This window comes from Lethenteron reissneri, chromosome 36 (assembly GCF_015708825.2).
Source record: "Lethenteron reissneri isolate LAM-NWPU_2019-01 chromosome 36, ASM1570882v1, whole genome shotgun sequence".
Taxonomy (NCBI): Eukaryota; Metazoa; Chordata; class Hyperoartia; order Petromyzontiformes; family Petromyzontidae; genus Lethenteron; species Lethenteron reissneri.
In genome coordinates this window covers 11,944,233-11,968,933 of record NC_083814.1, presented here as the reverse complement: position 1 = coordinate 11,968,933, position 24,701 = coordinate 11,944,233, and the positions used below count along the sequence as shown (strand labels likewise).

The following is a 24,701-nucleotide window of genomic DNA, read 5'->3' as shown; positions in this document are numbered from 1 at the left end:
GTGAATTATTTATCGGCAACAATCTGTGTGCGAGTGAGCGAGAGAGAGTTGTGTGTATGTAGGTGCTCGCTAACAGCACTTGCCCCTACAGTCTGTTACAGGCTATACGGGGGATCTTTGTTGTGTGTGAGAGTTGAGGAGCTACGCTCACAACAACGAGTAGAACGCCCACGGGCTAAAACAACGAATTGGCACAGAGAGGCGAGCACAGGTAGTGCGTCTTCCGCCAGTCATCTGTCCGTCAAGTCAACCTATAACACCTGGGTCTGCCCGGTGGACTCCTCCCACCACTCACTCACTCAGTCTGGCACATCAGTTCACCTGTAACACCTGAGTGTCCCGTGAGCACCTTCTATTAGCGAGCCTTCCGCGCTTGATGACCGCACAGTGCACCTAGCCTGGCACAAGTACTCTGATGTCGCCACCAATCACTGCGCTGCAGGCGACCAGAGTTCGATTCCCGCTCACGGCCAACATCAGAATCTATCAATATTTGATATCTGAACCGGTACTGGGCCCTCCCCCAGGTCGACTCAGCTTTCAATGAGCAATAACATCGTGCTGCTGTGCTGATCTGCACTGGAGAGAGAGAGAGATGAGTTAAAGGCGGCTTGGGCGCGCTTTGTCACCACACCACCCCCACCCCATCGCGTTCGCTAACAGCACTTGCCCCAAACAGCCTGTGCGGGCTATACGGGGAACCTTTGCTTGCACACGCCCATTCACTCTCAACACGGCATCGGCTGCTGTTCAGTCGCCTTAATTGGTGCTCATCTCCAGGTGCCGTGCTTAATGAGCTGCGCGCACTGGGAGGAGGAAGGGGATTTGTAGGAGGGGGTGGAGTGAGAGGGGTTTGCGTGCGATCACAAAAGCGCGGGCAGCGACGGGCGGAGGAGCTTCTCGCGAGGAGGAATTCTCGCCCCTTGAAGCTTCGCTGCCAGACCCCGACAGCGGTTTTACGAAGCAGTCGTGAAGAAGGAAGAGGTGGAGGAGGAGGTTGGTGTGGTGGAGCAGGTGAGGAGGAGGAGGAGGTGAGCGCGGGTACCGAATCTGAGCGCGGCGCGTGTCGCAAAGTTGAGCGAGTGCGGCGGTAACTTCGTTAACTCTGACCTTGACACGAAGCTCGACCTTGAACTCAACCTCGATATTGACTCTTCAACAGTCACCCTGACCCTGCATACCCACCGTGACCTTCACCCCGACTGCGTGTTGTCGCACCCTCGATTATCCAGAATCCCAAACGACGAGAGACGAATCTCGAGGCGAGGTTGACCGAGATGTGTATTTTTTTGGGATGGAGCGGTGGCGCAGTGGTTGACACATTCCGCTATGAACGCATCAGCGGCGAGTCGCACCTGAACCGGTTCTGGGGCTCACACTAGGTCGGACTCGGTCTTTAACGAGTGCCTGGACCGCCCTTGCTCCCGCCACCCTCCCCGTCACCAATCCGCTCTGACCAGCGCGGTGAAGTATGGTTGAACAGCCCTCCACGATCGACGCGGGGGAGAGGGGGGGCGGAAGGCCTTCATCCAGCAGTGGATTGGCAACTTGTTCTGAATGTTAACTTTGTTACGACGAGGTTACACGGGTACACGTGCTGGCATAAAGGCCTCCATTGGAGGGGGCTCTAGAAGTGACGGTACCCACACTTCACCCACCGGACGCGACTTGCTGATCGACTTGGGACGTCTCGATTTTTCGGAATCTTTTTTCACCTTCTGAGTGGATAAAGCTGCCGGGGCGGGGTTTGTTATTAGAAACTTGCTTCGGAGTGTAAACTGCCGCTCGGGGAGATGATCTATAGCCGGAGACCTCGGGGTGCTGCTCGCCATCCACACGGCGCGCGTGGAAGCAGCCCGCTCGGGACGACCCTCGACCCCTCTCTCTCTCTCGCCAGCGGTGGCACGGTCGTGTGGGGAGCGGTGGTGCTGCGGTTAGCGCTGCGCTGCGCTTACGAACCCGAGATCGATTGCCGCTCGCGGCCAAACCGACACCAGTGTGACGATTGTCTGAACCGGTCCTGGGCTTCCCCTAGGTCGACTCGGCCTCGAATGAGTACCTGGTGCGGTGTGTAAAACATCGCCACTGGGGAGACGAAGGCGGCTGGACGTGGTGCTGGCCACCCACCCAGTCGCGTGCCGTGCCGGCCTGCATAGGTGCTCGCTAACAGCACTTGCCCCAACAGTCAGTTAAGGCTACACGGGGTGTCTTTGTTGACGAGAAGCGCTTGTTATTAGCTACTTTGCAGGAGGGTCCTGCTCCACTACCCCCCACGACCCCCTACCACTCACCCACCCCTCACCCACCCCCCACCCACCCCTCACCCACCCCCCACTACTCACCCACCCCTCACCCACGCATTCATCGAGAGGGCTGACGACGACACGCACCGATCCGCGCAGCGTCACTTCGCGAACGGACGCGAGATCCCCACGTGATTGTAACCCACCGCCTCCATCAACATCGTTTTGGGGAGTTTCGCAAATCTCCGCGCGATCCCCCCCCGCCGCCACGGCGAGACTTTAATGAGACCCCCCCTCCCATCCGCAAACGCGTTACCTAAACACGTGTTAGAGCAATTAACTAATTGCCCAATTTCGGATGGCGACCTCTGCTTCCACGTGGGCCGCCGCTGAGTGGCTCCGCCTCCATCATTAGCGCTCCGTGGGGGGGGGGGGGAGGTCTGCGTGGGGGGGCGTCTCGTTAATTAGTTTTTGGCATTGACTCAAGTAGGGGGCGGAGGTGAAGGGGACGACGATTGGTGGGGGGGGGGGTAGACCATGTGGCGCTCTGGGATGGAGGACGGAAGGGATGAGTGGGGGATGTGGGGGGGGTATCGGTGGGCGGTGCAGGATTTGCGATGAGGATGGTTAATTGAGCAAAATGTAACGTGGATTTCAACGTCGCTGATGATATACCGTGCACACGTGTGCGCGTGTGTGTCTACATGAGCATTACACACGTGGTTGGTACCTGGGTACGGGTCAGATCGGTTTGCAGAATCCTCAATCGTGGGAGGAGGAATTGGTGGATTCAGTTCACGGGAAGGGCAACCATAGTGGCGGTGGTAGTCGTAGCAGCGACAGGAGAGTGACAGGGAGGAGACCGGCTGTCGGTGAGCGACTGGCTGGAAATAATCGGTGAGTTCTGGATCATCAATCAACTCGACTGCTTTAGATTCAATTATTCCTGGTGAATGAGCGGGTGAAAGGGTGAGTGGGTGGGTTGGTGAGCGAGTGACTGGGTGAGTGAGTGGATGGGTGAGTGAGCGAGTGTCTGGGTGAGTGAGCGGGTTAGTGAGTGGGAGACTGAGAATGAGTGGATGGGTGAGTGAGCGAGTGTCTGGGTGAGTGAGTGAACAGGTGAGTGGATGGGTGGGTGAGTGAGCGGGTTAGTGAGTGGGAGACTGAGAATGAGTGGGTGGGTGAGTGAGCGAGTGTCTGGATAAGTGGTTGCGTGACTAAGCGAATGTCTGGGTGAGTGAGCAAATGTATGGGTGAGTGACTGGATGAGTGGGTGGGTGGGTTAATGAGCGAGTGTGTGGGTGAATGGTTGCGTGAGTGGGTCGGTGAGTGAGTGGTTGGGTGAGTGAGTGAGGGTGAGTGAGTGTGTGAGTGAGCGAGAGACTGGGTGAGTGAGTGGAGCGACTGGGTGAGTGAGTGTGTGGGTAAGTGAGCGAGAGACTGGGTGAGTGAGCGAGAGACTGGGTGAGTGAGTGTGTGGGCGAGTGAGCGAGAGACTGGGTGAGTGAGTGAATGTGTGGGTAAGTGCACGAGAGACTGGGTGAGTGAGTGTGTAGGTGAGTGAGCGAGCGACTGGGTGAGTGAGTGTGTGGGTGAGTGAGCGAGAGACTGGGTGAGTGAGTGTGACACTGGGTGAGTGAGCGAGACACTGGGTGAGTGAGCGAGACACTGGGTGAGTGAGTGAATGTGTGGGTAAGTGCACGAGAGACTGGGTGAGTGAGTGTGTGGGTGAGTGAGTGAGAGACTGCTTGAGTGAGTGTGTGGGTGAGTGAGCGAGAGACTGGGTGAGTGAGTGTGTGGGTGAGTGAGCGAGAGACTGGGTGAGTGAGTGTGACACTGGGTGAGTGAGTGAGAGACTGGGTGAGTGAGTGTGTGGGTGAGTGAGTGAGAGACTGCGTGAGTGAGTGTGTGGGTGAGTGAGCGAGAGACTGGGTGAGTGAGTGTGTGGGTGAGTGAGTGAGAGACTGCTTGAGTGAGTGTGTGGGTGAGTGAGCGAGAGACTGGGTGAGTGAGTGTGTGGGTGAGTGAGCGAGAGACTGGGTGAGTGAGTGTGTGGGTGAGTGAGCGAGAGACTGGGTGATTGTGTGGGTGAGTGAGTGAGCGAGAGACTGGGTGAGTGAGTGTGTGGGTGTGTGAGCGAGTGAGGGAGTGGAGCGACTTCAAGGCGGTGCCGCGTGGCGCGTCTTGGGTGCTCCATCACAGATTTCACAGCAGCAGGATTCCAACGCTGTCCGCATCCGTTCTTTATAGTTTTGTATAACAGCAGTAATAAAAACATCGTTTTGAGTTACACAAGACTTTGGCACAGAGCGGTGTGTTATTGTGAGTGTTCAGTGTTGGTGCGCGTGTGTTTTGTCGGGGTGTGTAGGGAGCGGTGGCGCAGTGGTTAGCGCACGGTGCTCCGAATCCTGCTCACGGCTAACACCAGTGACGAGTATCTGAATCGGTCCTGGGTCTGCTCCCCTAGGTCGACTCAGCCTCAAATGAGTACCGGGTGCTATGTGTAAACATCGCCAATTGGGATATAAAAGGGGTTGAGCGTAGTTACAGCTACTCCACCGATTCGTGTGGCTTGTCGGACGTTATAGCTGATCGGTGACAGCACTTGCCCCAACAGTCTGCTAAGGCTACAGCGGGCGATCTTTGTCTTTTGTTGGCTGCGTGTGTGGTTATGAGTGTTGAATGTTGGCGTGTGATTGTGAGTGGTCAATGTTGTGTGTGTGTTAAACTTCTTTCGCGCCGTACGTAGCCAACTGTGCTAATGGGAGGTGCGTTGCGGGTGACTGCTGTTGTGTTCTGGCTGATTGCGAGAGTTCATTGTTGGCGAGTGTGTTGGCTGGGTGTGAGAAGCGGTAGTGTAGTGGTTATCACGCTGCGCTACGAACCCGGCGACCCGAGTTTGATTCCCGCTCACGGCCATACCAGTGACGATTATCTGAGCCGGTCTTGGGTCTGCTCCCCTAGATCGACTCAGCCTCAAATGAGTACCTGGTGCAGTGTGTAAATATTCCCGCTAGAGAGACAAAGGCGGCCGGGCATTGTGCTGGCCACCCACCCCCTCGTGTGCCGTGCCGGCCTTGATAGATGCTCGCTAACAGCACTTGCCCCAAACGGGCTACATGGGGGATCTTTGTCTTTGTTGGGCGAGTGTGCGTGAGGAGTATTGATCGCTGTGGCTGAGAGTCGAGAATGTTAGTTGGTGGGTGTTGCATCGGTGTGGGGCGTTTGTGGGGGTGTGGGGTGGTGGGGGGGTTGGGGGGCCGGGGGTGGGGGGAGGTGTTGAGTGGGGTCACGTGGGGTCAAGGCACCCCCAACAGAGAGGAGGTCGCCGCTCAGATGAACCTGTCCCCATGTGGCTCCCATCATCATCGCCTCTACCAGCTCCACCATCATCACCATCATCACCACCACCACCTCCACCATCATCGCCTCTACCAGCTCCACCATCATCACCATCATCACCACCACCACCTCCACCATCATCGCCTCCACCACCTCCACCATCATCACAATCATCACCATCATCACCACCTCCACCATCATCGCCTCCACCACCACCACCGTCATCATCATCATCATCACCATGATCATCATCTCCATTATAACCACTGTTATCACCTCCATCATCACCATCACCACCACTATTATCACCATCATCACCACCTCCACCATCATCGCCTCCACCACCTCCACCATCATCACCTCCACCATCATCACCACCACCACCGTTATTATTATCACCACCACCATCATCACGTTGGCATGTGGCTGGGCCTTCATCCAGCAGTGGATGGAGCACGGCTCGCGATTCCGAGAGGGCGTTATCTTCCCGGTCTATTCACGTGTCGGGGAACGCGAGAACGACTAATCACGCGTTCTGAGATTAACACTTGGGGATTGACACATTGAGTGACTGACACGTTGATTGACACATTGATTGACACATTGATTGATTGCGCCCTCGGTTCCTCTAGACACACGTGACTCTACATCCTGACCGGAGAGTGGGGGGTATGGAGGTGGTGGTTGGGGGGGTGGAGGGGAAGAAGTCGGGAGGGGGAGACGAGGGGGTGGAGGGGAAGACGAGGGGGGGGGGGGAGACGAGGGGGGGGGGGTCCCACGCTGAGCCGCCAGCTTCACGCCGTGACCCCCACGCGCCGCAGCCTTTAATGAGCATCGCTGTCAATTACAGCCTCGTTGCGACACTCCCTAGGGGGGGCGGGGGGGGCGCCCCTCCACCTCCCCGGGGCCCCCCCCAAACCCCCCACTGCTCTCCCATCAATGCGACCAGTCCTGCTGTCATCACCAGCTCAATGCTGTGGTAGTATAGACGCTGTTCCTAATGTCTAGCTGTGGATGCTGACACATCACTGTTGACTTAGCTGCTGGTCGTGGCTGCTGCTGGTGTTAGTGCTGCTGCTGCTGATGTTGCCACTGCTGTTTGTGCTGTGAAGAGATGCTGTTGATGGTGCTGTGATGTTGGCGGTGATATTGCCGTTAGTAGTGCTGCTGATAGTGCTGCTTCTGTTAGTGCTGCTGTTTGCGTTATGTGTTACTGTTGGTGCTGTTGCTGCTGTTGTTGTTGTCAGGGTGACTTGCTGGCTGATGGATTTCTTATCGCATCCCCGACGGCGCCGGCTGAACATGGGGAGGACGGCGTGTGGATTGCCCTGTGTGTGTGTGAGTGTGTGAGTGGCCTGTGTGTGTGAGTGTGTGTTTGTGAGTGTGTTTGTGAGAGTGTGTGTGAGTTATAGTGTGTGAGTGAGTGTGTTTGTGAGTGTGTGTTTGTGAGTGGCCTGTGTGAGTGTGTGAGTGTGTGTTTGTGAGTGTGTGAGTGTGTGTTTGTGAGTGTGTGAGTGTGTGTTTGTGAGTGTGTGTGAGTGTGTGTTTGTGAGTGTGTGTGAGTGTGTGTTTGTGTGAGTGTGTGTTTGTGAGTGTGTGTGAGTGTGTGTTTGTGAGAGTGTGAGTGAGTGTGTGAGTGAGTGTGTGAGTGAGTGTGTTTGTGAGTGGCGTGCTTGTGTGTGTTTGTGAGTGTGTGTTTGTGAGTGTGAGTGTGTGTTTGTGAGTGTGTGTGTGAGTGTTTGTAAGTGTGTGTTTGTTGGCGCGCTGCGTTACGAACCCCGGTGAACCGAGTTCGATCCCCGCTCACGGCTAACACCGGTGACGATTATTTGAACCGGTCCTGGGCCTCCTCTAGGTCGACTCGGACTCAAATTAATACCTTTTAATACGGTGTGCAAATTTCGCCACTAGGGAGACAAAGGCGGCCGGGCGTGGTGCTGGCCACCCACCCCCTCGTGTGCCGTGTCGGCCATCATAGGTGCCACTCGCTAACAGCACTTGCCCCTACAGTCTGTTACAGCTACACGGGGGATCTTTGTGTACTTTGCGCTCAGTGCGTGCAATTCATGACAAACGATATCTGAAGCTGGCCTGGCCTTCTTCTAGCTCGACTCGGCCTTAAATTAATACCTGGCTACATCGGGTCAGCGAGTGGTGGGGCCGGGCCGTGTTAAAGGACTGAGCACAGCAGAGAACCTGGGTTCGAATCCGGGTTTCAGCGGCCCTCTATTTAAATCGGTTTCTCAAGGCTGGTGAGTTGATGGTCTCAGCCCGGTCACCACTGACTGGCGTAAAGACCCATAGACTTGCACAGAGACCCATAGACTTGCACAGAGACCCATAGACTCGCATATAGACCCATAGACTTGCACAGAGACCCATAGACTCGCACATAGACCCATAGACTTGCACAGAGACCCATAGACTTGCACAGAGAACCATAGACTTGCACAGAGACCCATAGACTTGCACAGATACCCATAGACTTGCGTATAGACCCATAGACTTGCACAGAGACCCATAGACTTGCACAGAGACCCATAGACTTGCACAGAGACCCACAGACTTGCACAGAGACACATAGACTTGCACAGAGACCCATACACTTGCGTATAGACCCATAGACTTGCACAGAGACCAATAGACCTGCACAGAGACCCATAGATTCGCACAGAGACCAATAGACTTGCACAGAGACCCACAGACTTGCACAGAGACACATAGACTTGCACAGAGACCCATACACTTGCGTATAGACCCATAGACTTGCACAGAGACCAATAGACCTGCACAGAGACCCATAGACCTGCACAGAGACCAATAGACTTGCACAGAGACACATAGACTTGCACAGAGATCCATAGACTTGCGTATAGACCCATATACCTGCACAGAGACCCATAGACTTGCACAGAGACCCATAGACTTGCACAGAGACCAATAGACTCGCATCGAGACCCATAGACCCAGGCTGGGTTCTCAAGGATACACCAATGAACACTCATCAAGTTAACTTTGCGTCTGCACTGAATCTGTCCAGATGCCTGCTCTCGGAACGGACCCACGATCGCAGGGCACGTGAGAAGTGCACCACCTTGTTGCGAGTAATATTCACAATCGAGGATTTCTCAGAAGTAGTTCTGTATTGTCGTCTTCCACAGGTCGGGCTCTCGTCGGCTTTCAGCCGAAATGAAACTTTCGTTTGGCCAGGAATAATAGGTGCTCGCAAACAACACGCCCATCGACGATCTCCATACTATCCCCCTCCCACCCCACACCACCCCTCCCCCACTGCTCATTTAATGTTCCAGGCCAATTACTAACCATTGACGTCGATGTACAATGCAATTAGCATACAATGCAATTAGAATGTAAGTGCAATTATATTACAATCGCAATACAACCATAATGTAATTACCATGGTAATGCAATTACAATGCACTTACAATTCCTATTTACAATGCAATTGCACATCAAAGTGTAATATACAATTTCCATTTACAATTACTACCACAATACAATCACAATTACATTTTCTATTACAATCGCAAGCAATTACCATACTCGGTGTGTGTGCCTATGTGCTGTCCTTTCAATCCACTGCTGGATGAGTGCCTCCCCGCACCGTAGTAAACCCACGTGGACCCAGAGAGAAAGAGATCTGTAGAGAACTCGGAGTTGTGTAGGCACGCAAAGCAACACTTTCATGACAAACCGCAGCAGTACGATTGTGGCCATGTAACCTAAACTATGGGTCTCGGAGTAAATCCAGAGACCCGCAGAGACGCACATCGAGGCTGCACAGTGACAGAGATACGTAGAGTCCCACAGAGACGCATAGAGATCCACAGGGACACGTGCTATTGTGGCCATGCAACCCAAACTCTGGGCCATCGAGTAAATCACTGTATAGGGTGGTCCAGAGGTCTTGTGACCCCCCCTCCCCATTAATTGATGCTTTAAAAAATCCTTTGCATATTTATGTCTGTTTTATTTTAATAAACTGTACTTTAAGGCATCTGGACCGCTCTGTCCACTCCCTCTCGTGCTCAGCAGCAGACCTGCACATTGGCATTGAGCGTCTGAACATTCACGGTGCTGCTGCTACTGCTGCTGTCGGGCGCAAGATCACAACAGAACCAATTTGGGTGGTGTGTGTGGTGCGAGTGCGTGGCGTGTGTGTGTGTGGTGTGCTTGATGTGCTGTGCGTGGCGTGCGTGTGTGTGCTGTGCGTGTGTGTGTGCTGCGCTTGGCGTGTGCGTGGTGTGCTGTGCGTGGTATGCGTTCGTGGTGTGTGTGTGTGCTGTGCGTGGTGTGTGCGTGTGCTGTGCGTGGTATGAGTGCGCGCGCGTGTGATGCCTGCTCCCAGTGTTTGGATGGGAGACTGCCTGGGAATGCCAGGTGTTGTATGCCTGGGATGCGAGGTGCCCGACAGACGCCAGTGCAGCAATGGATTCTTGAATCCACCTGTGCGGAGCTCTGAGTGTCTCCCCCTCGCACGCGCGGTGAGTTTTCTCCGGGATGTCTCCGCTTTCTTGCCGCGCGAAGCCAAATCGTCTCTGCCCACGGAATGCCAAGCCATGCACGCCAATCCAAAGTAGCAGCACCCTCGTGTAAATTCGTCTTGAGACTCTCCTGGGTAACATAAAACGATACTACGGTGCAGTAAAGATCAGCCGCTTCTCAAGCCACTACTGGCCGTGCCAGTCGTGGGTGGGCGGCTGACGGTGTTTGACCATACTTCACCACGCTGGTCAGTGCGGGTTGGTGAAAGATGCGGGGTAAACTAGGGGCGGGTGTAAGACCCCTTCACCGGGTACTCGTTTACGGCTAAGTCGACCTAAGGCGGGTGGGGGGGGTAATGCCCCTTTCTTCACGACTGGTTTCAGATGTCACTCGCCACTGATGTTAGCCGTGACCGTGGATTGGAACTCGGGCGGGGGGGGGGTTGTAGTGCAGGTTCTAAACCACATTCATTCATTAACCACGTGTGCCATAAAGGATCAAGGTCGCGTGATGAACGCAATCTTTGTGGGGGCGCAGTGTCATGATGGGCTTCTCTGTCGCGGGGAGCGGTGGTGCAGCGGTTAGCGCTACGCTGCTCTACGAACCCGGCTGACCCGAGTTCGATTCCCGCTCACAGCCCCCAACGACACCAGGTGGCGATTATCTAAACCGGTCCTGGCGCTCCCCTGGGTCGACTCGGCCTCAAATACTGGTGCGGTGTGCAAACATCAACGCTGGGAATACAAAGGCGACCTGGCACGGTGCTGGCCACCCGTCCCCTCGTGTGCCGTGGCGGACTTCGTAGTTGCTCGTTAGCAGCACTTGCCCCAAACGTATGTTAAGTCCCTAAGGGGGGAGGGTAGCTTTGTCTTTGTACTGCTATATATGGAGGCATCTACACCTCGTCATGCTACTGGGGCCTTAATATGAGAACACATGTATAAATGCGACATTTCTAGCAATGGCCCTTCTTGTATGTATGCTGCACCGTCGTTAGCCAGCCGTGATAATCATTGCACATCCACATAGATACATAAACACAGATATATCCACCTAGCGTGAACGTGCCATGAAGGAGGGTCATTTCCCGAATCGTCGCCTAATGTATCTCTTTGTCCTTGTAAGGCCCCGCATTATGCTATTGATGCACGTGTTGAGGTTGTTGTTTGTGTTTGTGTACCACTGCCAACGCAGCAACAGCAGGAACATCACCAAATACGATATTTGTTGTGTGTGTGTACAGTATATGTATATACTGTATGTGTATACATTAATAATGTGTCTGTATCATGTTTAGCTTGTGTGACAGAGCGTGTGCATGGATCTGTATGAGCGTGCACGTGTCATCTATGTGTGCGCGCGTGTGTGTGTGCATGTCACAGTGTATGTGAGTGCATGTGTGTGTGTGTATGTGAGTGCATGTGTGTGTGTGTGTGCATGTGAGAGTGCATGTGTGTGTGTGTGTGTGCATGTCAGAGTGCATGTGTGTGTGTGTGTGTGCATGTCAGAGTGCATGTGTGTGTGCATGTCAGAGTGCATGTGTGTGTGCATGTGAGAGTGCATGTGTGTGTGTGTGCGCATGTCAGAGTGTGTGTGTGTATGTGTGTGCATGTCAGAGTGTATGTGTGTGTGTGCATGTGAGAGTGTGTGTGTGCATGTGAGAGTGTGTGTGTGCATGTGAGAGTGTATGTGTGTGTGCATGTGAGAGTGTGTGTGTGTGTGCATGTGAGAGTATATGTGTGTGTGCATGTGAGAGTGTGTGTGTGTGTGTGCATGTGAGAGTATGTGTGTGTGTGTGCATGTGAGAGTGTGTGTTTGTGTGTGCGCATGTGAGAGTGTGTGTGTGTGCATGTGAGAGTATATGTGTGTGTACATGTGAGAGTGTTTGTGTACATCTGCGTGGGGAACCCGTGTGCTTCTGTACGGGGTGGAGCCGTGGTGCAGTGGTTAGCGCACTGCACTACGAAACCGACGACCAGAGATCGATCCCGCTCACGACCAATTTGAACCTGTGGTGGGCCTCCCCTATGTTTACTCGGCCTTGAAGATGAGTACCTGGTGCGGTGTGTAAACCTTCCCACTGTGAGACAAAGGCGGCTTGGGCTTGGTGCTAACCACAGCACCCCCTGGTGTGGCCATGTTGCCCTTCGTAGGTGCTCGCCAACAGCACTTGCCCCACTAGTTTGTGACAACTATACGGGGGAACTTTGTCTTTGTTTCCACGACCTTGCGCAGCCGTGGCAGATGACGTCTGTACTAGGTCTGGCCGCCTCACAGGTCCACTCGGCCCTAAATCAGTAACTGGGAGTGAGATGTGTGAAACATCAGTTATTGGGGAGACAAAGGCGGTTCGTTGGCCTTCGCAGGTGCTCGCTGATAGCACTTGCCCCGACAGCCCGTGCCGGCTACACGGAAGGGGGGGGGGATCTTTGTCTTTGCGTCGTGTGCATGCGAATGCAGAATGCGTCACTCCATACAAAGGTCAATCACACGGAAAAATCAAAACGCACTGGGGCTGCGTCTGGGACTGCAACGCGCTTCCAATTCTCTCCTCTCACCTTGGACCCCCCGCGAATAGAGGGCGGGGGGCAGGGCCCTGTGGGGGGAATAAGGGAAGGGGGGGGGCAATGGCAGGGCAAGGGCAGTGCCGCGTCTGTCTGATAATCATCGCACTCGTCATCGTCGGCATCACTCGCATGAACATCATTGTAACGAACGTCGCCATAAGCGCAATTAAAATAGGCCACCGTTATTAGTTTTGTTTGTTTGTTCTCAATGCAAATCGCCATCGACGTTCTTCATTGCGAGCCCCCCCCCCCCCCCCAGAGGCGTAGCTAGGGGGGGGCAGGGGGGTACATATGTCCCCGGGCGCCAAGGTAAAGGGGTGCCAAAATAAGGCTTACGACGTTACATTATAACTTATTGCGGCGGGCGCGGCAGCCTGAAACTACTGCACAAAACTACACCTCAACCTAAAAGTTTATATATCCCGCCATACACAGCCTACATGTCATGTAATTACATTTTGGTATGTGATTAAACGGAGGGGGCGCCAATTTTATAGTTCGTCCCCGGGCGCAAAATATCCTAGCTATGCCCCCCCACCCCCCGCGGGCCCCCCTGGTGGCCTCCAGTGCGGCCCCTGGCGCCCCCCCCCCCAATAATACACAAATGGTGAACACACAACCCCATCATCATCGTCGTGCTCTGTCACAAACAAAGAAACCCCGATGGTTTCAAATTATGTTGGCGGTCCTCCCACTGCTGGTGATGTTTTGTCGGTAATTAAAACGGGTTTTCAAGTAGAGTGAGGTGATGATCTCAGCTGGGTTCACCAATGATTGTACGAAAGAAATAAAAAAGAAACCCCCCATCACGCGAAATTTGATCGTGCACTTAATTTAGCCTCGCTTACAGCTTTGAGGATTTTATAAATATCGCTTTGACTGTCGCGCGGTGAAGATTTCTCCCCCTGCCGTGCGGACTCGAGGCGGCTTGAAGGGATCTCCGTAGTAGCTCTGTGACATCCACTTCCACAGACGGTTCTCCAACTAAATGAGCGGCGAACACCGCCGCCGTCCGTGCCCCAATGTCCGCCGTGAAAGGTCATCGCCTGTCGCCAAATCATCGTGGACGCGCCCGATCCGGTCACGTCCACGGAAGGCCACGGAAGGCCGAGCAAGAAAACGCAGCCCGAGTCGTTGCGAGGCGCTGCCACGGAATTGTCGCCGCATGCCCGGGGGGGGGGGGGGGGGTGCTGCCATCGGTAGCTCTGGGGGGGGCTCTCTATGCACGTGGTCATCGGTAGAGGTGGCAGGGGTGGGGGGCACTGAACATCCCTCGGTGTCGTTGTTGTGCTCGACGTCTCCTGTGCTCCTGTCCTTCCGCCAACCTCGCACTGGCCAGCGTGGTGACGCATGGTGTCAGACAGGCAACCACGACTCGGACGACGTTCAGAGGGAAGGGGTCCAGGAGGAGAAGGAGGAGGTTGAATATCGCTCGCCGCTTACGCCACCGCTGCACGCAATTGAAGGATCTCACCGACGTCCGAATGCTGTCGGGCGCATTCGGAAAATGAAACGAAACTGATTTTCCCGCTCAAACGAGCCGCGGGGAGGAATTGGTGTTAATCTCAGCCCTGGAAAGCCAGCGGTGGAAATTCCACATTCGTGTGACGGGGTCGAGTCCGCCAACAAGGACAATCACTGTTGACTTCCCCATAGAGTGGCACTAATTTTATCGACCCCGAAGGGATGATCGACAAGACCTAAAGCCAGCAGACGGTGGTGGTGGTGATAAGACTACTCGTGCTCCTCGGAGATTAGTTGTCAATTTCGCGCATAGAACTGCGTTTTTCGAGCAGAGGGAAGGAAGCGATGGCGAGTTGTGACACCCCCTCCCCCTTGACTATGTCACGTTGTTTGTTCTGCCAGACGCAGAAGGGCACCGCTCCGGTTTTCGTCGGAGCGGACCTAGACCGCACAATGGAGCCTCAATCGCCCACCACGGAAGCGGCGGGAGTCCGTGGGGGCCCCGATGACGGTGAGGGGGTCCCCTGTCTCGGGGGGGGGGGGGGGGGGGGGGGGGGGGTTAATCCTAAATAAAATTAATTTAATTAATTCGGGATCGATCCGAAAATGTGACGTCACGTGAAATAACATGACTGTGACGTCACTTTAAACGACATAAATGTGACGTCACTTGAAGTGACGTCGCTTCTGCGGCATTGCTGCCGACGAGTTTCATGACGTCACTTTGACGATCAAACATTTTTCCCAATAAATTTACTGATTTACTGATGGATCGTTAAACATTTGGATTAAATTACTGATATTTAACGTTATGGAAATGATGAGATGTTTGTGCATAGACACTGGATGATATTGAAATGTAGGTCCATTTAAATCCTAAAAATATAACAATACCAAATAAAATCCATAACCGGACCTTAAAAGTCCGAAAGTAAAAAAAAAATGATATCTGAAACGCGTCCCTACCAGGCTGAGTGGACGGACCCATGTGGAGGGAATCATCCACTATGGCCTGTACCATTATGTGAGTGAAGGGGTGACGGCCTGGGAACCCGTGTGGGACCCTCCTGTTAAGGCATAGAGGAGACAGGGGCGTGGCAACCCACTGTGGTTGCTATCAAAATTTTGGACTTTTCCATTATTCTCGAAGGGGGAGGGAAGGTGGAGAGAGGTGAATGACCTGGACCATACCAATTGAGCCGGGGATGTTCGCAGATCCCCCCACCGCGGAGAGGGAGATGGGCCAGCTCAACTGGTCCCGCGCGAGACCCTCCACGGTGCCCCCCAAGACGTGGGCTCAAGAATGGGAGAGGTGGGGGCCACCTCGTCACACGGTCCACGTCATCACACTGACTACGTCATTGTACTGTTATGATGATGACGACGATACAACTGTAAGCATATGAACATTAAGCTAATAAACATGACGAGTGGTAACCCAGGTAACGCAGGTGTGACACTGAAGATTGGTAGCCTAGGTAACACAGGTGTGACACTGTGGATTGGTAGCCTAGGTAACACAGGTGTGACACTGAAGATTGGTAACCTAGGTAACACAGGTGTGACACTGAAGATTGGTAGCCTAGGTAACACAGGTGTGACACTGAAGATTGGTAGCCTAGGTAACACAGGTGTGACACTGAGGATTGGTAGCCTAGGTAACACAGGTGTGACACTGAGGATTGGTAGCCTAGGTAACACAGGTGTGACATTGAAGATTGGTAGCCTACGTAACACAGGTGTGACACTGAAGATTGGTAGCCGAGGTAACGCAGGTGTGACACTGAAGATTGGTAACCTAGGTAACACAGGTGTGACACTGAAGATTGGTAACCTAGGTAACACAGGTGTGACACTGAAGATTGGTAACCTAGGTAACACATGTGTGACACTGAAGATTGGTAACCTAGGTAACACAGGTGTGACACTGAAGATTGGTAACCTAGGTAACACAGGTGTGACACTGAAGATTGGTAGCCTAGGTAACACAGGTGTGACACTGAAGATTGGTAGCCTAGGTAACGCAGGTGTGACACTGAAGATTGGTAACCTAGGTAACACAGGTGTGACACTGAAGATTGGTAACCTAGGTAACACAGGTGTGACACTGAAGATTGGTAACCTAGGCAACACGGGTGTGACACTGAAGATTGGTAACCTAGGTAACACAGATGTGACACTGAAGATTGGTAACCTAGGTAACACAGGTGTGACATTGAAGATTGGTAGCCTAGGTAACACAGGTGTGACACTGAAGATTGGTAACCTAGGTAACACAGGTGTGACACTGAAGATTGGTAACCTAGGTAACACAGGTGTGACATTGAATATTGGTAACCTAGGTAACACAGGTGTGACATTGAAGATTGGTAGCCTAGGTAACACAGGTGTGACACTGAAGATTGGTAGCCTAGGCAACACAGGTGTGACACTGAAGATTGGTAACCTAGGCAACACAGGTGTGACACTGAAGATTGGTAACCTAGGCAACACAGGTGTGACACTGAAGATTGGTATTCCAGGTGTCTCTGTCTCTGTCGCCCTGGTGTCACTGCAGTGAGGAGCGCTACTTGGGAGTCAAGGTGCGGAAGAAGAAGGGAGGTCGGAGGCATTACACAGACGTGAGGACACGCACTCGGACACACTCGCACCACAACGACACAGATCCCCCGTGTAACCAGGCAGACTTGTGCTAGCAAGCACCGAGGAAGGCCGACACGGAACACCAGTGGGCAGAGGTCGCAAACGGGTTTTGATTCCTTACCCGTACCCATACCCGGCCGCACCAGGGTCGCAAACGGGTACCCGTACCCGGCCGTACCCGTACCCTACCCGTACCCGGCCGGGTACGGGTAGGATACGGGTATCGGGTACCTGATTACGACCTCTGGGATGAAGCCATGTTGCAGGCGCGGGTGGGTTGATTCTAGGAACTTGAATTGTGAGAAGAGACAAGACGTTGGGAAATGAGTGACAAACAGTTACTCACCAGTGACTCACGGTCTACCCGTACCCGGCCGTACCAGGGTCGCAAACGGGTACCCGTACCCGGCCGGGTACGGGTAGCCGGGTATCGGGTACCCGGTTGCGACCTCTGCCAGTGGGTGGGTTGTGTCAAACAACCATGCTCCCTCTATCCAGCCAAACAGACACTGCTTGGTTCACGCGGTGACTGGCTGTGTGGGTTACACGATCCCTCGCCTGCCGGAGGCGCTTACTGATGTTGACGTAACTCGCTGACCCTGCCCTACTCGACATATGTGAAAAATAGATTCTTAGCTCATCGGATTCATCCACGAAAAGAAATAATCTGGTTCCGATATCCAGATCTATTAAGGATTTGTGAGCTTCTCACACATTTCAGTCGGGCTAAACCCCAGGGTGGCTCGCAGGCAGGTCAGCGCAGATGTGCCTTTTAACAGGGCCCACGTTACTTAATCACAGAGAATAAGAGAGGCATAGCTGGGGCCGAACAGACCCTGAGCTCCGTGCGGAGCGACAGGCCAGGTTGCTTCCACACAGCAGCATTACGCTGCCAAAGAAAAGATGACGACCGAAACCGGAGCTGGTCATGAACAAACTGCCCAGGTACGATAATATCTCCATGCTATCCACAATTGCCCTATTTACTCGTGGAGAATAGAGGGTGGGGGGGGGGGGGAGTGTTTGATGGCATAAAATACCCAGGCAGGTGCTTTATATTCGGGGCATGCGAGCGTGGTGATGGTACGGCCCACACCTCTTCGTCTTGTTTGTTGTTGTAATAAACTCCCACATGCAATTGCATGCGCATTTCAGGATCAGAATCTTTGTTTAGACCGAAGAAGGAATCCGATGAGCTATGAAGCTCTTCTTCACAAAATGTCCACTGCGGGGGCGGGTCAGCGAGAGACACGACTAAGAGCAACGATAGGAGTGCAAATCAGAGAGAAGGTAAGCAAGTCGCTGCAAATAAATATTACAAAGTAGATGTTAACATGAATCAAGTGTGAAGGACAAATTCCATGAGAACATACATTCCTGCCGATGTGTCGACACCCAATGCAAGCTTGGACAGGGCAGCAAACCAACAATGAAACAGCAACAAAACAGCAACAACAACAACAGTCCCAGACCACATCGAGACAACGGTACACATCAATCCCTCAATTAAATTGTACGTTAACATTGAACTATCGATCCACGTCCTGACCCATCCTCCCGTGATGTGCCGTATCCCCCCCCCCACCCCTGCCCTGTCCCAGGACCCTGGCAGGGAGTGGTTCACGCTCAAGTTCGATTTGCCCAAAGACCAGGGAACGGAAGTGGTCCCAGCTGTCAAGGAGAAGTCGCTCAGGTGAGACCTGGATTGCAGGTGGCAGCAGTGACTCCTGGCTACGTGGATGCGGTGCGAGAGGATGTGGAGCTGAGTGGACTTGCTGACGACCGGTACCAGCGGTGTCAAGATCGACCTCTGTGGAGGAGGCTCGTGAAGGACGCTACTGGGCAGTTGGAGGCAGTCGCCCTCCAGCAACAACAGAGGGCGGAGGAGCGACGCTCACAACAACGAGCGGAGCGCCACGCAGATTAAACACAGCAATTTTCCACAATAGGGGGCACAGGTGGTGCATCGGCCAGTCATCTCAGTCAACCCATGGCACCTGGGTGTGTCCTGTGACCTCGTGCCAGCAGGCGTTCGACACTTCACGTGGCCTTAAAGTGCACATAGCCTGGCACAAGCGCCGTGGTGATGTCACCGCCGCTTTGTGGTGAATGGCGGTTGTTGTTGTCCTGACTAGGCGAGGGCCACCACGTGGAGCATCTCCTGTGTGTGTCCTTGTGTCCTTGTAAGTGGAGCGGCGGTGTCGTGGTTGACGTACTTCGCACACTACTCAACGAACCCGGTGACCCGTTAACGATGGCGATTATTTTAACCAGTCCTGGGCCTGGTTAAAATGAATGCCTGGTGTGGTGTGTGTAAAACATTAGCACTGGGGAGACAAAGGCGGCCGGGTGTTATGCTGGCCACCCAACCGCCCGTGTGCCTTGCTGGCCTTGATATCGAGTGTTCTCTAACAGCACTTGCCCCAACAGCCTGTGTAGGTTCACGGGGGGGGGGGGGATCTTTGTCTTTGTGTGTCGCAGGGAGACGCTGAGTCCCATCTTCTTACGGAGGGGCCTGAGTCTGGGCCGCGTCGATGTCTTCCTGGACCACTCGAGCACGCCGCTCTGCCTCGACTTTGAGACGTTCCCTTTCGGAGGACGGCACCTCGCGGTCAAGGGTCAGTGAGAGGACCTCCTCAACAGGCTCACCTGCACCAACCATACCTCCTCACCACTGCACATTCTCACCGGCACCACCAGAGCATCTCACTCGGAATTCCTCACCATTATACACGCGGGGCGGCGGCTAGGCCACACGTGACCACGTGTCCTGCGATCCAGCGCCGTGAGTGGAGGCAGCATCGATGGGTTGTTGTGTGGATGGCCGCGCAAATGTTGTTGTGAAACTCCCTTCTTTGCCGTGGCTTGTCGAGGAGGTGCCCGTCATACCCCGGGGCACGCCAGGAGAAGGCGGTACAAGCACGTGACACGAGTCGCCATGAGTTTCCATCTGTGTGGGGGATAGAGCGTTGCCCCCTCGCGAAAGGCGTGGGGTTTCTCCAGGTGATTCGGTTTCCTACCACGTGGTATAATCAGCACAACTCGTCGTTAATTGGTTTAAAGAAAACAACGTACAATTATTGAAAAAAATGCATCAGAGACCCCCATAGACACATAGCGACGCATAGATTATAAGAGACCCACAGACTTACATAGATGCCCATATATAGACCCATGGATTCACATAGAACCGTCGACTCGCACAGAGACCCATAGACTCACACAGAGACCCATAGACTCTCACAAAAACCCATAGACTCACACAAAGACCCATAGACTCACACAGAGACCCATAAACTCTCACAAAAACCCATAGACTCACACAAAGACCCATAGACTCTCACAAAGACCCATAGACTCGCACTGAGACCCATAGACTCACACTGAGACCCATAAACTCACGCAAAGACCCATAGACTCGAACAGAGACTAATAGACACTCACACATAGACCCATAGACTCTCACAGAGACCCATAGACTCACACAGAGACCCATAGACTCACACAGAGACCCATATACTCTCACAGAGACCCATAGACTCTCACAAAGACCCATATACTCTCACAAAGACCCATAGACTCACACAGAGACCCATAGACTCTCACAAAGACCCATAGACTCACACTGAGACCCATAGACTTACACTGAGACCCATAGACTCACGCAAAAACCCATAGAGTCACACAGAGACCCATAGACTCTCACAAAAACCCATAGACTCACACAAAGACCCATAGACTCTCACAAAGACCCATAGACTCACACTGAAACCCATAGACTCACACTGAGACCCATAGACTCACGCAAAGACCCATAGACTCGAACAGAGACTAATAGACACTCACACAGAGACCCATAGACTCACACAGAGACCCATAGACTCTCACCAAGACCCAGAGACTCACACAGACCCATAGACTCTCACAAAGATTCATAGACTCACACAAAGACCCATAGACTCTCACAAAGACCCATACACTCTCACAGAGACCCATAGACTCACACAGAGACCCATATATTCTTACAAAGACCCATACACTCACACTAAGACCCATAGACTCACACAAAGACCCATAGACTCACACAAAGACCCATAGACTCTCACAGAGACCCATAGACTCACACTGAGACCCATAGACTCACACTGAGACCCATAAACTCACGCAAAGACCCATAGACTCGAAAAGAGACTAATAGACACTCACACATAGACCCATAGACTCTCACATAGACCCATAGACTCACACAGAGACCCATAGACTCACACAGAGACCCATATACTCTCACAGAGACCCATATACTCTCACAAAGACCCATAGACTCACACAGAGACCCATAGACTCTCACAAAGACCCATAGACTCACACTGAGACCCATAGACTTACACTGAGACCCATAGACTCACGCAAAAACCCATAGACTCACACAGAGACCCATAGACTCTCACAAAGACCCATACACTCTCACAGAGACCCATAGACTCACACAGAGACCCATATATTCTTACAAAGACCCATACACTCACACTAAGACCCATAGACTCACACAAAGACCCATAGACTCACACAAAGACCCATAGACTCTCACAAAGACCCATAGACTCGCACTGAGACCCATAGACTCACACTGAGACCCATAAACTCACGCAAAGACCCATAAACTCGAACAGAGACTAATAGACACTCACACATAGACCCATAGACTCTCACAGAGACCCATAGACTCACACAGAGACCCTTAGACTCACACAGAGACCCATATACTCTCACAGAGACCCATATACTCTCACAAAGACCCATAGACTCACACAGAGACCCATAGACTCTCACAAAGACCCATAGACTCACACTGAGACCCATAGACTTACACTGAGACCCATAGACTCACGCAAAAACCCATAGACTCACACAGAGACCCATAGACTCTCACAAAAACCCATAGACTCACACAAAGACCCATAGACTCTCACAAAGACCCATAGACTCACACTGAAACCCATAGACTCACACTGAGACCCATAGACTCACGCAAAGACCCATAGACTCGAACAGAGACTAATAGACACTCACACAGAGACCCATAGACTCACACAGAGACCCATAGACTCTCACCAAGACCCAGAGACTCACACAGACCCATAGACTCTCACAAAGACCCATAGACTCACACAAAGACCCATAGACTCTCACAAAGACCCATACACACTCACAGAGACCCATAGACTCACACAGAGACCCGTATATTCTTACAAAGACCCATACACTCACACTAAGACCCATAGACTCACACAAAGACCCATAGACTCACACAGAGACCCATAGACGCTCACAAAGACCCATAAAACTAACTGCCTCTTTTTAACTACTCAATAATTCGCGTCGAGCGATGCCACCTCCCATCCAGACTCCGCTAATTCCACATCGCGATGCATTGCCTGGTGGTCCCTGTAGGGGGAGCATCGCCATGTCGTGGTGAGGCTCTGCCTCAGTGGATAGAGAGAAACTGTGGGGAGCGGTGGTGCAGCGGTTAGCGCTAGGCTGTGCTCTCTCTTGTTCGTCCATCAAAGTTGATGATGACCATGGCACTTTTATCATTATGTTGGGTTTTGATGAGTGCGCAGATGGCTGAAGAGGCCAATCCGAGCCCGGGATTCCCTGTGGCACACTGGACAGGTCAGGGAGTGCTACGAACCCGGCGACCCGAGTTCGATTCCCGTCAACAAACTTGACTTGCGATCAAAGAGGTCGCCTCTGTCCACCCAGGTTGTGTGTGGTGCGGTAAAGTGTGGGTACTGCCACCTTTTTCAAAACGCCAGGCCAACGTGGAAGGGTAGTCCAAGTAATGAATAGGACGCCACGGTGGCTAGGAGATGTTAACTACCTCGCCTGGTCTACAGGAGGTCGTGGGTTCGATCCCGACCCTGACGCCTGCTGTATATTTGGAGTTTGCGTGTCTCTCTTCCCCGATGGTCGCGTGGTTTTTTATCTCCGGGTCCTCTGGGTTTTCCCTCCACAAGAACACGAGTTTAAAGTATTTGGCTGCTACTAAACATTTCCACCATCGCTGAGCTATCATTTGTGATATCCACGTCGCTTCTAAAAAAATCCATGTAGCTCAGTGGGCCTTACCTGGTAGAACAAAAAAATACCGCGTAGTCGTAGTTAGTAAATGCACGCGTAGAGGTTCTCTCTCGAGCTCCGCACTAAAGTGGAGGGACTTCCTCTGGCAGCGAGACATTGCAGGGCTGCGCCGTTTCACGGCATCCGTGTCCACGTGTTTTGGGTTGTTCCCGAGGAGCGCAGCGGCCTCAGCGAAGCGAACCGGCGAGCCGAGTTCGCCTCCTGCCCGCGGCCAATAAAGGTGGCGAGCATCTGAACCGGTCCCCTACACCTCGCCCTAGGTTGACTCGGCCTTAACACACGGGCGGAGTTTGTGATTTCTATATTTGGGTGCGGGTGGTGGGGGCAGGGGGGGGCGGTTCGTTTTCTCCCGCACATTGGAAATCGCGTGTGCGTATAAGTAATTCATATTTTAAACAAAAATCTTAATTGTAAACGGCTGAAAATAAATTGATGAAGGTGTCCCAGTTTGGGCGGGGGCGTTGCGCCCCCTACACCCCCCCCGTGCCCCCCCATCCCCCCCCCGCCCCCCAAACGCCTCCCACGCCTTAACCGAGAACCTGGTGTGGTGCTGGATGACCCTCGTAGCACAAGTAGCTACACGTGCTACGGGCCCCGCACTTTCAAGGGCCCCCGCGCTAAATGTTCTATCACTATAGTACTATACCGCCTTCAACTTTTACGAACAACTGCGTGTTTAAGGTTAGCGATTTGTCGTATTATCTGGCCGTATAGCAAATGAAAAAAAATACAATTACTTTACTATGCAAATAAAAAATGTGTGTGTGTTTTAATATTTACGTTTTTTTAATGTAGGGCCCCTTAATAACAACATATGCTACAGGCCCCGCACCAGCTTAATCCGGCACTGGCGCGGCGTGTAAAGATCAAGGACTGGGGAGACAAAGGTGTCTGGGCGTGGTGCTACCCCCCCACCTCCCCCCTGCCCCCTTCGTGCGGCGTTCCGGCCCCAATAGGTGCTCGCTAACAGCGCCAGTTGCTGCCGCTGCCTTGCAGCTCGGGGCCGTTACCTAAGCCGAGCTGGTGGGCTGCGCGCACTCCCACAGCTGCGTTTGCTTTGAGATCCTCCCCCGAGGGGGGACGCCACCACGCTCCCTGCACGTGCGTGTGTGTCGGTGTGTGTGTGTCGGTGTGGGTGGCTGTGTGGGTGTCTGTGTGTGTGTGTGCCTGTGTGTGTGTGTCGGTGTGAGTGGCTGTGTGGGTGTCTGTGTGTGTGTCTCTGGGTGGCTGTGTGGGTGTCTGTGTGTAGGTGTGTGTGGGTGGCTGTGTGGGTGGCTGTGTGGGTGTCTGTGTGTGTGTCTCTGGGTGGCTGTGTGGGTGGCTGTGTGGGTGTCTGTGTGTGGGTGTCTGTGTGTGTGTCGGTGTGGGTGGCTGTGTGGGTGTCTGTGTGTGTGTGTCTCTGGGTGGCTGTGTGGGTGTCTGTGTGTAGGTGTGTGTGGGTGTCTGTGTGTGTGTCGGTGTGGGTGGCTGTCTCTGGGTGTCTGTGTGTGTCTCTGTGTGTAGGTGTGTGTGGGTGTCTGTGTGTGTGTCTGTGTGTATAGTGGGGAGCGGTGGTGTAGCGGTTAGCGCGTTGTGCTACGAACCCGGCGACCCGGGTTCGATTCCCGCTCACGGCCAATTCCAGTGACGATTATCTGAACTGGTCCTGGGCCTCCCCTAGGTCGACTCGGCCTCAAATGAGTACCTGGTGCGATGTGTAAACATCGCCACTGGGGAGACAACCCGCACGGACCAGTGTGGTGAAGTATAGCCAAACAACCCCCAACACGACCGGCATGGTGTTGGGGAGGCCTTC

At 53.3% G+C, this 24,701-nt stretch overlaps 1 protein-coding gene across 2 annotated transcripts in view; it reads left to right on the top strand.

Moving 5' to 3' along the window:
• The first annotated feature begins 875 nt into the window (after positions 1-875).
• The window catches only part of LOC133351152 (pleckstrin homology domain-containing family G member 5-like), a 61,582-nt gene continuing 37,756 nt past the window's right edge, over positions 876-24,701 (top strand). Inside the window, exons 1-6 of one of the 2 annotated variants that reach the window (XM_061566139.1) lie at positions 876-1,014; positions 14,525-14,633; positions 15,338-15,434; positions 16,680-16,743; positions 18,367-18,458; positions 19,247-19,383. In XM_061566139.1, the coding sequence (XP_061422123.1) occupies positions 14,576-14,633; positions 15,338-15,434; positions 16,680-16,743; positions 18,367-18,458; positions 19,247-19,383 (448 nt within the window). In that variant the 5' untranslated portion in view covers positions 876-1,014; positions 14,525-14,575. Of the gene's footprint in view, positions 1,015-9,948; positions 10,091-14,524; positions 14,634-15,337; positions 15,435-16,679; positions 16,744-18,366; positions 18,459-19,246; positions 19,384-24,701 lie in introns of those variants that run through there. The other variant, XM_061566138.1, reaches the window with a different exon arrangement.